The sequence below is a fragment of the Varanus komodoensis genome, unplaced genomic scaffold (assembly GCF_004798865.1).
Source record: "Varanus komodoensis strain SLA01 unplaced genomic scaffold, ASM479886v1 scaffold13_1, whole genome shotgun sequence".
Lineage (NCBI taxonomy): Eukaryota > Metazoa > Chordata > Lepidosauria > Squamata > Varanidae > Varanus > Varanus komodoensis.
Window position 1 is genome coordinate 1,680,920 of NW_025335408.1, and position 12,041 is coordinate 1,692,960.

General features: G+C 37.7%; 1 protein-coding gene across 9 annotated transcripts in view; it reads right to left on the reverse strand.

The window, feature by feature from the left end:
* Positions 1–12,041, reverse strand: part of USP15 (ubiquitin specific peptidase 15) — a 54,802-nt gene that overhangs the window by 7,206 nt on the left and 35,555 nt on the right. For 8 of the 9 annotated variants that reach the window (XM_044422883.1, XM_044422882.1, XM_044422884.1 and 5 more), the window contains 8 exons: positions 11,664–11,837; positions 9,387–9,545; positions 6,570–6,794; positions 4,127–4,210; positions 3,940–4,034; positions 3,605–3,796; positions 2,976–3,091; positions 1,570–1,842 (listed from right to left, as the gene is read on the reverse strand). In XM_044422883.1, coding sequence (XP_044278818.1) covers positions 1,570–1,842; positions 2,976–3,091; positions 3,605–3,796; positions 3,940–4,034; positions 4,127–4,210; positions 6,570–6,794; positions 9,387–9,545; positions 11,664–11,837 — 1,318 coding nt within the window. The other variant, XM_044422891.1, reaches the window with a different exon arrangement.

A 12,041-nucleotide genomic window follows, 5' to 3' on the forward strand; every position in this document is an offset into this window, starting at 1 on the left:
CTACTCCATGTCTTAGGCTTTTAGAAAGTCTGCATGGGTGCTTATGGATGCTTTTGTAAAAAGGATAGTTGCAACATGGTGAGGAATTTTCAGGAGCAGTTGCTTTTGGGGAAGGCAATGACATGATTCCCAACATTGTGACTGCCTTTGAAAATACACTATTTTTGCGCAGCCATCAGGCACTTAAAAAGCCTGCACTGTTTCCAAAAGAAGGAACCCTGAAGCATTTTGAAGGCTGTGTGTGCATACCTGTGACTGTGTATACAATATGGAAAGGGGCTTTTCAGCAGTAGCTTCCCAGCTGTGAAGCACTCTCCTCTTCCCTCCAGTGAAACCTGTCTGGTACCTACTCCACTGTCATTTTGGCACTAGGCAATTATATTTTATTTATTTCAATTCAAGTAATTCTATGTCTGTGAGGTTCTGACACTTAGAAAAACAAATAATGAATTCTTTTGAAACAATTTCTTTTCTGCATGAAGCAACATCCAGGTGTAAGAAAAGAAACTGGTCTAGATTGTGTAAATACCACAATTCTTTACAGCTGGGGCTCAGTTCCTCCAGGTAGTGTCCCCATTCCCATTACTTACCCTCTGTTGTATCTATTGATACTTCTGGCAGTATAGTGATCAACCTGATAGTTTTCAGATAGGAACAGACCTTCTCAGCACTTGGAAATCTTCCTGAAACTTTGGGCTGGGTCCCTTTTGCACCCTCATGTTTTCCCTTTATTTCCACCTCTCTTCAGAAAAAATTGACTAATTTAAGAGTAGTAATTCTAAAGGATCAAAGCTGATCCAATTAGTGCAGGCTTATTTCCCCTCCTTTGAGAGAAATAAGGGTAAACACACTAATGACAAGGTTAAAATGATCCCTGTACAACTGCTTGTCCTGAGACCACGTGCAAGTTTGTGCACATATCTAGAGAAACACATTTGGTAACAGCTAGCTGATAATCTGCAACACTTTGAAGGAAGCAGAACTGGCTTTAGTTATGCTGATCAGACTACTGTAATGCCCCTGATGTAGGATTGTATTTAATGACAGTTTGACCATGTCACCTGATTCAGCTGCCGAAGTGCTTGTGTGGGCTATGTGTTTTGAAATTATACCATTTTTACATCAGTTGCATAGTTACTTCTGGCCTCATTTAAATTGCTAGTACCAACATTTAAAACCCTGATGAGACCAGGTAATTTGAAGGACCACCTACATCCCCAGGTGGGCCACTAAGCTTACTGAAGATGGTAAGTGGGAGTCAAGGATTTAGTGGTGGTCCTACACTTTTGGAGTTTCCTCCTTCACCTACTCAGATTGCCTTCCTTTCATGTGGCCTTTAAACAATCTTTGAAATACTTTCTTATTCTGTTCTATATATGGTTTTATCTGGTGATGTTTTTATTACATGTTTATTCAACTGCTTTGTTCTTAACATTTATATTATAAGCCACCTTATAAGGGCACACACTAAAGGTATGGTAAAATGAAATAAAGAGCAAATAAATAAAACTTATAATAATGATCCTAAACAGAATTGAACAGAATCACATATTCCAATATAAAACTTACCATCTAGCCTAAGCTGCCTGTCATCAAATCTTATGTGCCTGGTATCATCTTTGACATAATTGATGTCAGTATTGCCTAGGCTATTAAACTGGAATGTGAACAGTCGCTTTTTGTGCCCTGTAAGTTGATCCTTGCATGAGTCTTCTGTGCATAACCCATTCTCAGAATCATTATCTCCTCCAACAGAGTCTTCTGACTGACTGTTTTCATTTTCAGAAGGGAGTTCCTGATCTTGGCTAGATTCATCATCTTGTTCATCAGTTTCCATTTCACCTGGCATAAAGAATACAGTGACTTTCTTGCCATTTTTAAAGATGATGTTTAACATATATTGTTACTATATTTTTAAGGAAGTGAATACACCGAAAAAGTCAGCAAGTCTTCAAGGAAGCTCCTCTTGACATATGCCAGAACTAAAAGCATTTCTCTAATCTTACAAAGTACAATTAGATTCTACTGCTTCCCACTCATGGACAAGGCTATCAAAACTTGAACTTTGCTCCTTGAACAAAAGGATAGGTTTAATTTTACAGTTTCTACTTGGTTTCTGTCTCAACTTCATCCAAAACATATGTAGCAAATCTAGAAATTCAATGTACTTGGTAAGAAAATGTAGATACTTATGGACCTTGCACAAACAAACATTCCCAAATACAATAAAAGCAGTTGCTTCTTTAGGCCTAACAGGAAGCTCAAAGATAAACACATTGGTTGTTCATTCACAGATAAATGCCTGAACTTTCCCCGTCAGAAATCTTAAGTGCTGTTTGGCATCAGTTGATATGGAAGTTCTAGCTGAGTGATTTGTCTGTGATGGCTACTGTAACCCTTGCTCCTTAGAAATCCTTGTCAGTCCTACACCTGTGCTACGTATCAAGATTTCATCAAGTACTGCTCACATAATTTCAAACCTAACACCAGCATGACTATAGAATCAAATAATATTTACAGCCCTGGCTCTATACTTTGGAATGTTCATGTCATCACTATTTTTTTGGCTAGTTCATCTCTACCTTTTTTCTATACAGAATTAACTCCTGTTTGATATGAATAAGGTTTCCTGATAACTGTTTGATATGAATAAGGCTTCCTGATAAGAGATGAAAAGGGTTAAAGCCTGTTAATAGTTTGTTCCAAATAAACCACACACTAGCATCTGTATCAAAAACATATTAAATAAGTTCTGAAAGTATGACAGGGAAAGGCAACATGATTTTCAAGCATCCTTGTCACTTGTATTTACAGTTACAGTCTGGTTACTAGCTTAATCTGGCCAGAACTACAATATTAAAGATGATGCAGCCATAATGTAATGCTTAACAACAAAAGAAAGCAATGTTTAAATGTTCAAATGATTCTCAAAATTAAACTAAAGTTTAAGCAGCTTTTCATAATTTGAGCCTTACTCGGGGATCCTTCTTCGTGAATTCCATTTGGGCCGTTACCATTGATACTGTTGTCCTTACAGCACTGCAATGATGCTTCAGTGTCTTCAGTTTCAGTAGCTGTCTTCACATATCGGCTAAAACATACCAATTTTTATTAATTTTTTTGTTCCTTTTAGTCTAACTATTTTTTAAAATTGCATGGTTACAGTTTAATAAAATGAACAAAGAGAAATTACAGCACTAGCAGATGCTGCACTACTGTTCTCCAGTTAACTGCAAAAGCTTACATGATATTGAATTGCACTGTTAATATATTAGAAGCCGTCTTGGGAAGGGTTTTGAAAGGAAGCTAAGAACTTTTAAACAAATGAATAAACCCAACCAACTAAAACAGCTTAATAAAACTCCCCAAACACGTTAAAAATAATGCATCAGAGCATTAGGAACAAAGAAAGGCAATTATGAAGATGTCAGTAATATAGAGCACCACACCAAAACCTCTGGTGAATTAATTTGCATCTGAGCCTAGTCAATCCAATATATCCCTGTACAGCCTTTCTGGGGCCTGGGTTTGTGAGGTCAAAATAACAGCAAGTGTTCTCAAAGAAACTAGAAGTAAAGTTTCATAATGTTTCTTGTTTACTTACCACATTCTCAATAGCAGAAGATTATATAGCTTATCTTCAGTAATGTTTCTAGGCACTGCTATAAGGAAAGGCTGACCAAAATGTGTGGAACCACTATGGTGGCTATAACCACTATGCCGAAACTTTTCTCTTAAACAAACTGGGATTACAACTTGTTCTGTATCTTCAGTCCTGTTGATGCCAATTTCAAATCTACAGAAGCAAAGGGAAAAAAATCTCATTTTAAAACAAGCCAAATATTTACATAAAGCTATTAAGCATTCTTTTAGAGGCTAAATGAATTACATAGAATTAATGATAAACAGTTCTTTTGACCATGTTTATGCAGTACTTACACATAAATATCATCACGCTCCATAATACTGCTCAGATTTTCATCCATTGCAAATATCCTATGGAATCTATGATTGTATATATCAGTAACTATCATCTAAAGCAGAAATAAAATTCATATTAATTCAGTGTGCTTAATCATACAGATAACATTCAATGTTGTGTGCAATTACTTATGAAATGTCATACCTTATCTGCAGCAACACCAGACAAAGTTGATAATGCCATGCAGAGATCCTGTATGTTTCCAATTTTGGGAACTACTACTTTGTACTAAAAAGAAAAGAAATGTTATTTTTAAGAAACATGGAGAATGGCTGCTCATAACTTCCAGCTTTAAATAATTAAGTGATAAAAAAACAAGTCTTATGAGAAGGAAGAGTGCCCTATGGAAGAGATTTGGTTGAAGAAATACATCAGGTTTACATATGAGTAAACCTGTTATTTATTTAATTTCTATACCACCCATCATGTATACTTCTAATGGTCAAAGTTGCTAATTCTATTGTCCTTCCATCTTCAAATTCATAAGGCAATTTGTTGTACTAAAGTTTATTACAATGGAAATCCTGAACTTCCAAGGCAAGTTTTCCTGCCCCACTAGATACTTAGTATAAGCTGCAAATAAAGCCTGCAATCCTTGAGTGAAGCGTGGCCAAGACTTTCAAGGCTGTAGCTCCGGCACTCTTTGATTACCAGGTACACTGACATCATCCGCCACCTCCACACCTCATTTCACTATTTTGAGTTTAGCTGTAACTCTCATAGTAGCTGGGGGCGGGGATGAATTTTCCCAAAACAATATATTGCTCCCTTTTATAATATAAAGTATTTGGGAATGAATAGGCAATTTAAGATTTAGCTAAATGATCTTAGTGTAGATGAAAACTGCCATAATTGGCTTATGGCCATAGATTGACATAAATGCCTCAACATTTGGGACCTCCTTGGGATTGTGGCTTTGCAGATCGTCATGATGAGTAGTTGCTTTTCAAAATTCAAGACCACACCAGTGATAACCGAACTGAAAAATGATGATGTTAGTCTGCTGAGAATTGACACATTATGCCATAAATATAATTTGTATAATCTGTAAGTTCAATGAACACTAACATACTGAGAACATAAGGATGATATACCACTTATTGATTTCCATATCCTGCTGTTTCAAGTGTAGCGTTACAACTTTCCCCTGCAACATTTACACAAGGCATGTCCCACCATGCATTTGAACCTCAAAGCTATCACCTTCTAGGGTATTTTCTTCTTGCCTGTAGTGAAATATTACCGTATTTCTTCATATGGATCTGACTTATAACTAGACATTTGTACTCCCTGGGAAATCTGACCAGTGAGATGTTATATTTATGTAGAAAATTGGCTTTTTCTTGCCAAATTGCTGCAGAAATTCAGCAGAAACTGAATATTTTCACTACAGGGAATATATCATGGATTCATTGTCTTCTCCCTTGTACACACCCGTTCCTTAAGCCACACTGTCCTCTGTGGGTAACTGATTTTTCATGACTTCTGAATTAGGTGATGTTACCAACTTGTTTCCAAATAAGAAAATCATGACACCTGATTCGGTCAAGTTATTGTAGCTAGTCCTGCCCAGAGTTGAGGGCTGCTATCTGCAAAAGTCTTGCAAACACAGTGGAACATTTAGACTTTTGAGTTTTACTGTTTTTTCCTTAACCTTGAAATGGGAGAGGACAGTACTATTCTCTTTTACCAACTGCCAGGTCTAATAATACAGCTTTCTCTGATGAGCAGGCCTACTGGAATTTTTCAGCTTGGGAAAACAATGTGAATGCATATGAAACAAATACACATACTTAAGAACTATAATCATCAGTAGCGGAGAGAAGGGCTTGGTAAGATTTCTTGGATCATTATTATTCAGTAACGCCCAAGAATGAGCTGAAGTGTTGCCTGTATCTCTCCTTTTTCCCCATAATGATGTATGAAGAACATTTAGTTTCTTCTTCAGTTGAGTGTTTTGGCTGTAATGTGCAACTGTCATCAGCTCATCACTTCAAACTATGGTGTAAAATGCCGGGGTTCTAAGCAAACACTTAGAACTAAGGTTATGACAATTTTAAATGTCAAACTATAAATGTCTTCAATGGCTGCAAAAATAGCCTTTCCTCTGCTGCAATTTTAGGTAAAGAGGAACATAGAACTGTGAAATAAGGAAACTTCATGTGAAATCATATAATTAACAGTTAGTAGGTACCATGGAAATCAACATTATACACTTTAAGGTTCATCTAACTAGTTCTATTAACTTTGGGTACAATTCAATCTGTTTTTAATTCATATTACTTAAACCTCTCATTCTCAAATCAAGATGACCAATCAATAAATGGTTTATGTGATTAGCTTTTTACTGCCTCATCTTACAATATAGAATTATTCCTCACTACTGAAGGATAATTGAGCATCTTTTTCTACATTGCTAGAGCAAATAATATACTGTTGTGATGAAAGGATTCAGCATACGTTTGAGGTAAGTCCTGTAATGCACAAGTAAAACAAGAAAAATCTTCATTACAATTGTTCACATAATAGGTCATGCGATAAAGAAAATGCATAAATGCTGTGAACTTGAAATGCAGATACTTCTTACCTGCATAGGTTTGGCAAGTGGATCCATTCTAACTAAATATACTTCCAAACTGCGTTCTTTTTTCATGGGTAGTGGGAGAGTCAAGTAGCAAAAAGGATCGAATGTTACAGAGATCTTGGCACACTCTGGACAAACTAGGGTTGATTTAAAAAGTCCATGAAATATATCAACAATGATGGAATCATTTCGCTTCAAATGGTTTTCCCAAGCTTCTTCAGCAACCACCTGAGTAAAAACACAAATTAATAACAAAAAGCATTACCTTATGAGGCAGGGCATGTATGCATGTGCTCTTACACTGTTAGAACTCTTCAGGGCTTTACAGCAGGAAAACATGCTAATATATTCCAGCAGGTGGTCATTAGGAAGAAGAAAATTAGAAAAGCAGGAAAAAATTCATGACTTGACTGCACAGGCCATTCACCCATCTCTGTAGAGTGCATATCCACTGTAACTAAAAATTTGTATTAATAAAAGAGGGACTTGTGAAAGATTGGCAGTAGCTTCCTCAAATTAGCAGAAGGCGGGTTAACTGGCATATGGACTTCGTCACCTTCTGAACCCTGGGAGCTTTTATGGAAAGCCTGTCATTATGTGAAATAGTTGCTGAAAGGTGGTTGATATGGTAAAACCTCAAGGAATACAAGGCCCTATAAAGTGCTATATGCCATGCTTCTTCATCCATATAATCATTGGTGCTGCTTTAATGCTACTTGGAACCAAAAGCTGCAGCAGTCTCAGGAAATTAATGGAAACTTAACGTTTGATACTGCATTGAAGTGTTCATACACTTTACTTAATGATTTTTTTCTAAAAGTATAGCTACTCTGCATTATTATTCCCCATATTGTAAACAAGGGAATTAAGAGTATGAAAAAGAAGGTTGAGTAAGGATGCAGATCCCAAATGTGTCCACCATAGTTTCGGTGCAACAACCAAACCGAATTAAAGGAATGGGAAGGGTAGCCTTCAGGACTACCTACCAGTTAGCCAGTTTTGAGTGATTAGACCTGGTCTTGACAATGGCATTTTCAACCACAAAGTAACTCCAATGCTATCTTTCTTCCTCCTACTCCAACAGTACTTTTAAAAAAGAACATTTAAATATTAAAAAGACTGCTTTGGCTGTTGACTTCTAGGCTTTGCCTCTGCTAACTTGCCCTCTCTCCCATAGCTCAGACTAGTGATCAGGATTCCCTGCGTGTTGGGAACCCATCTCAGGACTGGGAATCTCCTGATGTACCACACACTCTCTACTTAATATTCTCCCTGTCAAAGCTGACAGACATTCTCTTATTTGTAGTATCGTGGACTGGAAGGCTGATGGTAGTGAGCAGCTCAGAATTTTATGTCTGTTATGTCAACTATGGGCCAGACTGTGACAATATCTAGCCCAAAACAGGACACACTTTGGATCTGGTTTTTTGTTCTGGACTGGGAGAAAATGATCAGTAAATGAGGCATCAGTAAAGTATCTGTTAACAAGTACTTATCATTATCTCATCAGATTGAAATTTAGATTATACGTAATCTCTAAAAGGAAAGAGGACTGTGTCTGACTAGCCACCCCGAAGGCCAATGAATCCAGATGGGTTTTTTAAAAGGATTATTTATTTTTACATCCTGTCTTTTCTTCAAGGAACTCAAGTTGGCTTACATAATTCTTGTCCTTTCAATCTTATCCTCACAACAACAATCCTGTGAGGTAGGTTGGGCTGAGAATCTGTGGCAGGCCCAAAGCCACTCAGTTAGCTCCACGGCAGAAAGGGGACTAGAACCCAAATCTCCTGAGTCCTAGTTCCATGCTGTGAACCACTATACCACATTGGCTTACAGTTAGGGATCTTCCTGCAGCCTTAGCTAGTGATCTTGTGAAAGCTCAGGTCTCTGCTTGCAGGGTTGAAAATGAACATTGATACAACATTCTTAGGACAGCCACAGAGCTTTGGGGAAGTAGGATTCCAAATTAATATGATCAAACACAGGTAAGAATCCATATTTAATCTTATTCTGTGTCACTGATGTTAGCAAAGTTGTATTAAGTCTCTGCCACTGTTGCATTTGCTCAATGACCATCAAGCTTTATTCAGTAACTAAATGTGTCTTGAGTGTAGCATCTAAAATACCCACAAACCTCTGAAAACCTGTTGTGACCAATCTGTTGGATATTTTCCTGATAAAGTCACTTGTATCTCACTTGGATGGTATGGTTTTTAATGTAAGAGAACTAGTGCCTTGTCAGATCGTGTCATGGATGTGTTCAGTTTGTGCAACTTGAAGATGTGGCCAAATGGCTTGGACAATTGGTATTTATCACTTGCTCTTTAGATTTTTGCCTTTAAAAACAACTAGAAGTCAAACTGAAAAAAATCACCCATAGAATCTCCACATCATATGTCACCAGTAAGAACAACTAGGCTGACAATCACAAGAAGAGACCAGCAGTTAGTCTGATGAAACGGTAGGAGTTGAGTTGACCTTTCTGGAAGTTAATAGTAAGCGTATTTTGTTTCAGTTTCATTGGGATTTTTTTTTTTTTTTTTTTGTCTTTTAACTTTTAAGTAAATTTCTAGGCTTGGTCACAGGAAGATATCTGGATTGGAAGAAAATGCACAATTACTGAACTACATTATACTTTTGAGAAGATTTCATACAGTCTTTGAAGGGTAAAAGTATTATGCATCTTGTAGGACAAACAGTATCTAAGGCATACATCCTTGAGCTGCACTCAGAATTACATTTGCTCAATAAATGTCAATAATATATTTTTACTTTTTGATCAATATTCTATCCTAAATTATAATAAAGCAACATTACCTTATCTGGCCTTCCATCAGCATCTTTTAATTGAATATAAGGCTTTTTCCTAATTCGATTCAAATCCTCATGCAGGCCATCCAAAAGAAATGCAAGCAGTTCTTGGCAATCTTGTTGCTGATATCCCGAAAACTGTGGTGCGAATCGTCCTACCTGTGTCTAAAGGAGACAAGATTTTTATGTTTGTGTCAGAGGACTTTGTAGCAAGATTTTGGATTTTGTAGCAAGTGACAAGAAAAAACATCCCTTTTTCATAGATTTTCAAATATTTAAATATTATGTAACAGGGTTAAGGGTTCCTGCAATTTATAGGCATTTTCTTTCCCATTACTTCTATCTTGTCCAGTTGAGTTCCAGTTCTGAATATGTCTATCTAGACATTGTGTTCCAGTGTTCGGCATTAAGGACAAGTTGGAAAATCTATTAAGGTACTGACTAAGCCCCTGCTGAATGGTCTCCTAACCTAAAATTATGAAAGTGGTCTTGGATCTGCTTTTAATGTCTTGTGTTAGTGCTGCAGAACTTAAACATTCATGCCTAGGTCAGGGATAGTCAGTGGCCCATCACAGAAACTATTCTTTACTTCATTTTCTTGACTGGGCAAGGGGATGGTGATATAGTGGGATCTCTGACATTCCGTATTGATGTTTAGACTGGTAGAAGTCACTTCTTTCAGGAAGAAAGGTGAACCTGTCTGGATTGTTCACTCTTAGCAGCTAATAGAATCTGAATTATTCCTAAAAGTCTTTGAGGCTTTCCTGTTGAATAGCACTCCTGTCAAAATACAGGTTATTCTGTGGAATGTAGGGAAGATTCAGGTGATTGACATTCTTAAGTTTGGGATTGCTGACTGATCCAGCTGTCACTGGAGGTCCAACTTGCCTCCACGGAATGCAGTGTGCAGTTGAGGCTCTTCTGCCATTGATGTAGCACTTGTGCCCTCTTCAGGAAAGACCTGGCAACTATTAAATTATCCAGATCTGGTGACTTCCAAACTAGATTATTGTCATGTATATACAGGGGCTGCCTCTGAAGAACTTCAAGGAACTTTAGTTAGTCCCTTTCCGCATTGCTGAAGTCAGGCTGCTTGCTTGTAACTGCCATTTTTTAAGCAGGCATCTGTGAATTCACACATATGGGCTCTGTGCCTGCATGGAGCCTGTCACTGGGCAGATACTACAGCTAAGTGTTTGGGGAGGAACCCCAGCCCTTCATCTTCTCTGCATCCATTGGAAGGGGTTCCCCTCCCACTCTCTCAGCTCTATCGAAACAGCCTGTAAGTCCTGCTGCAGTCCCTGTGTCCCCTGCTGAAGGGCACTGGTTGTCTTCGTTTTGACATCAAGTGGGCAGGTATGTGAATGCACAGATGGCCACTCAAAGACTGACAGTTACAGGTAAGCAACCTGACTTTCATCTTTGTGGTCTCTGTGCATCACACATTTGGATGACTAGCAAACTCATCCTGGAGAGGATGGTAGGATGGTGTTGCCGCTGGAGAATAGTGGAACAGCTTTACTGAAGAAGCAGCCTGCCCTTGCACGGATGTCTAGCTTGAAGAAATTGACAAACATTGCGGGTGTGGACCATGTAGCTGCTCTGCAAAAATCCTGTAAAGGTATTCCTAAGAGGGCGGCTGTGGATGTTGCCATCACTCATGTGGAGTGAGCTCTTGGAAGGGTCGAAAGTTGTAAACCAGCCTGCTTGTAGACTGTAGAGATGGTGTTCATGACCTAGTCCGCTAGTCTCTGAGTGGAAAGAAGAGGGCTTTAGCCCTTTTTCGAAGAGCATTTGTGAAAATCAGAGGATATGTTTGATCATGGTGTCTCATGTGTCAAGGGCCTCCTGTTATGCAAAAGTTCTGAATGACTGCCATTTGGCTGAGACTTTCTTGTTGAAAGTCTGCTGGTTTCAGGATAGCATCAAAGGTGGTTCTGGTGCCCTGTGACAGAGTATTGACCAAGGTCTTTTCAATTTTTTCTTCACTCAGTATAATATGGTTATGTATTTTGATATCTTTATTTCTTTTCAGGACAGAAAGAATGGTTATAAATAAATGTCTAGGGAACAAAATGTTTAAAAGATAATGGAAAAATATGAAAAGAAACTGATAAAAATGTGGTATGAAAACAAAAAACAAAAGCTGAATATCTCATTTTGAATAAAAATAGGTTATTGTATCTGTGTACAAAGTGCATATTTCATTCATATCTTTCTAGTTTTTTATTTGTAATGGAAAATTATATACTAAGATTTAACTTGATTCCGAAATACACCTACCTTAAATGCCCGTGGGGTGACATAGCTGTATTTTCCTGACCACATCTGCTTGATGAGCTCTGCATACGATTTGGCAATTTCACCTCGCATTCCTAATGGATTGTCAAAATTCAGCTCCTCTTGATATTTATCATTAAGGAAATATTCAGTGAGTGGAGGGGTGTTGCTCAGACACTGTAAATCAATGTAAATAAAATTAAATACTTCTTTCCTCCTCTGTTTGCATGCTTTCCTATCAAGTTATTCTGCTTTAGCAGACCAAAAATATTTCAATAAAATTAGGCAGGTTTTTTCTTCCAGTCCAGTATCTTCCTACTCATTAAGTCTACCTGCCTGAGCTCACAAAGTAGGTCTTGGATTTTGTGTTGAGGACACCCA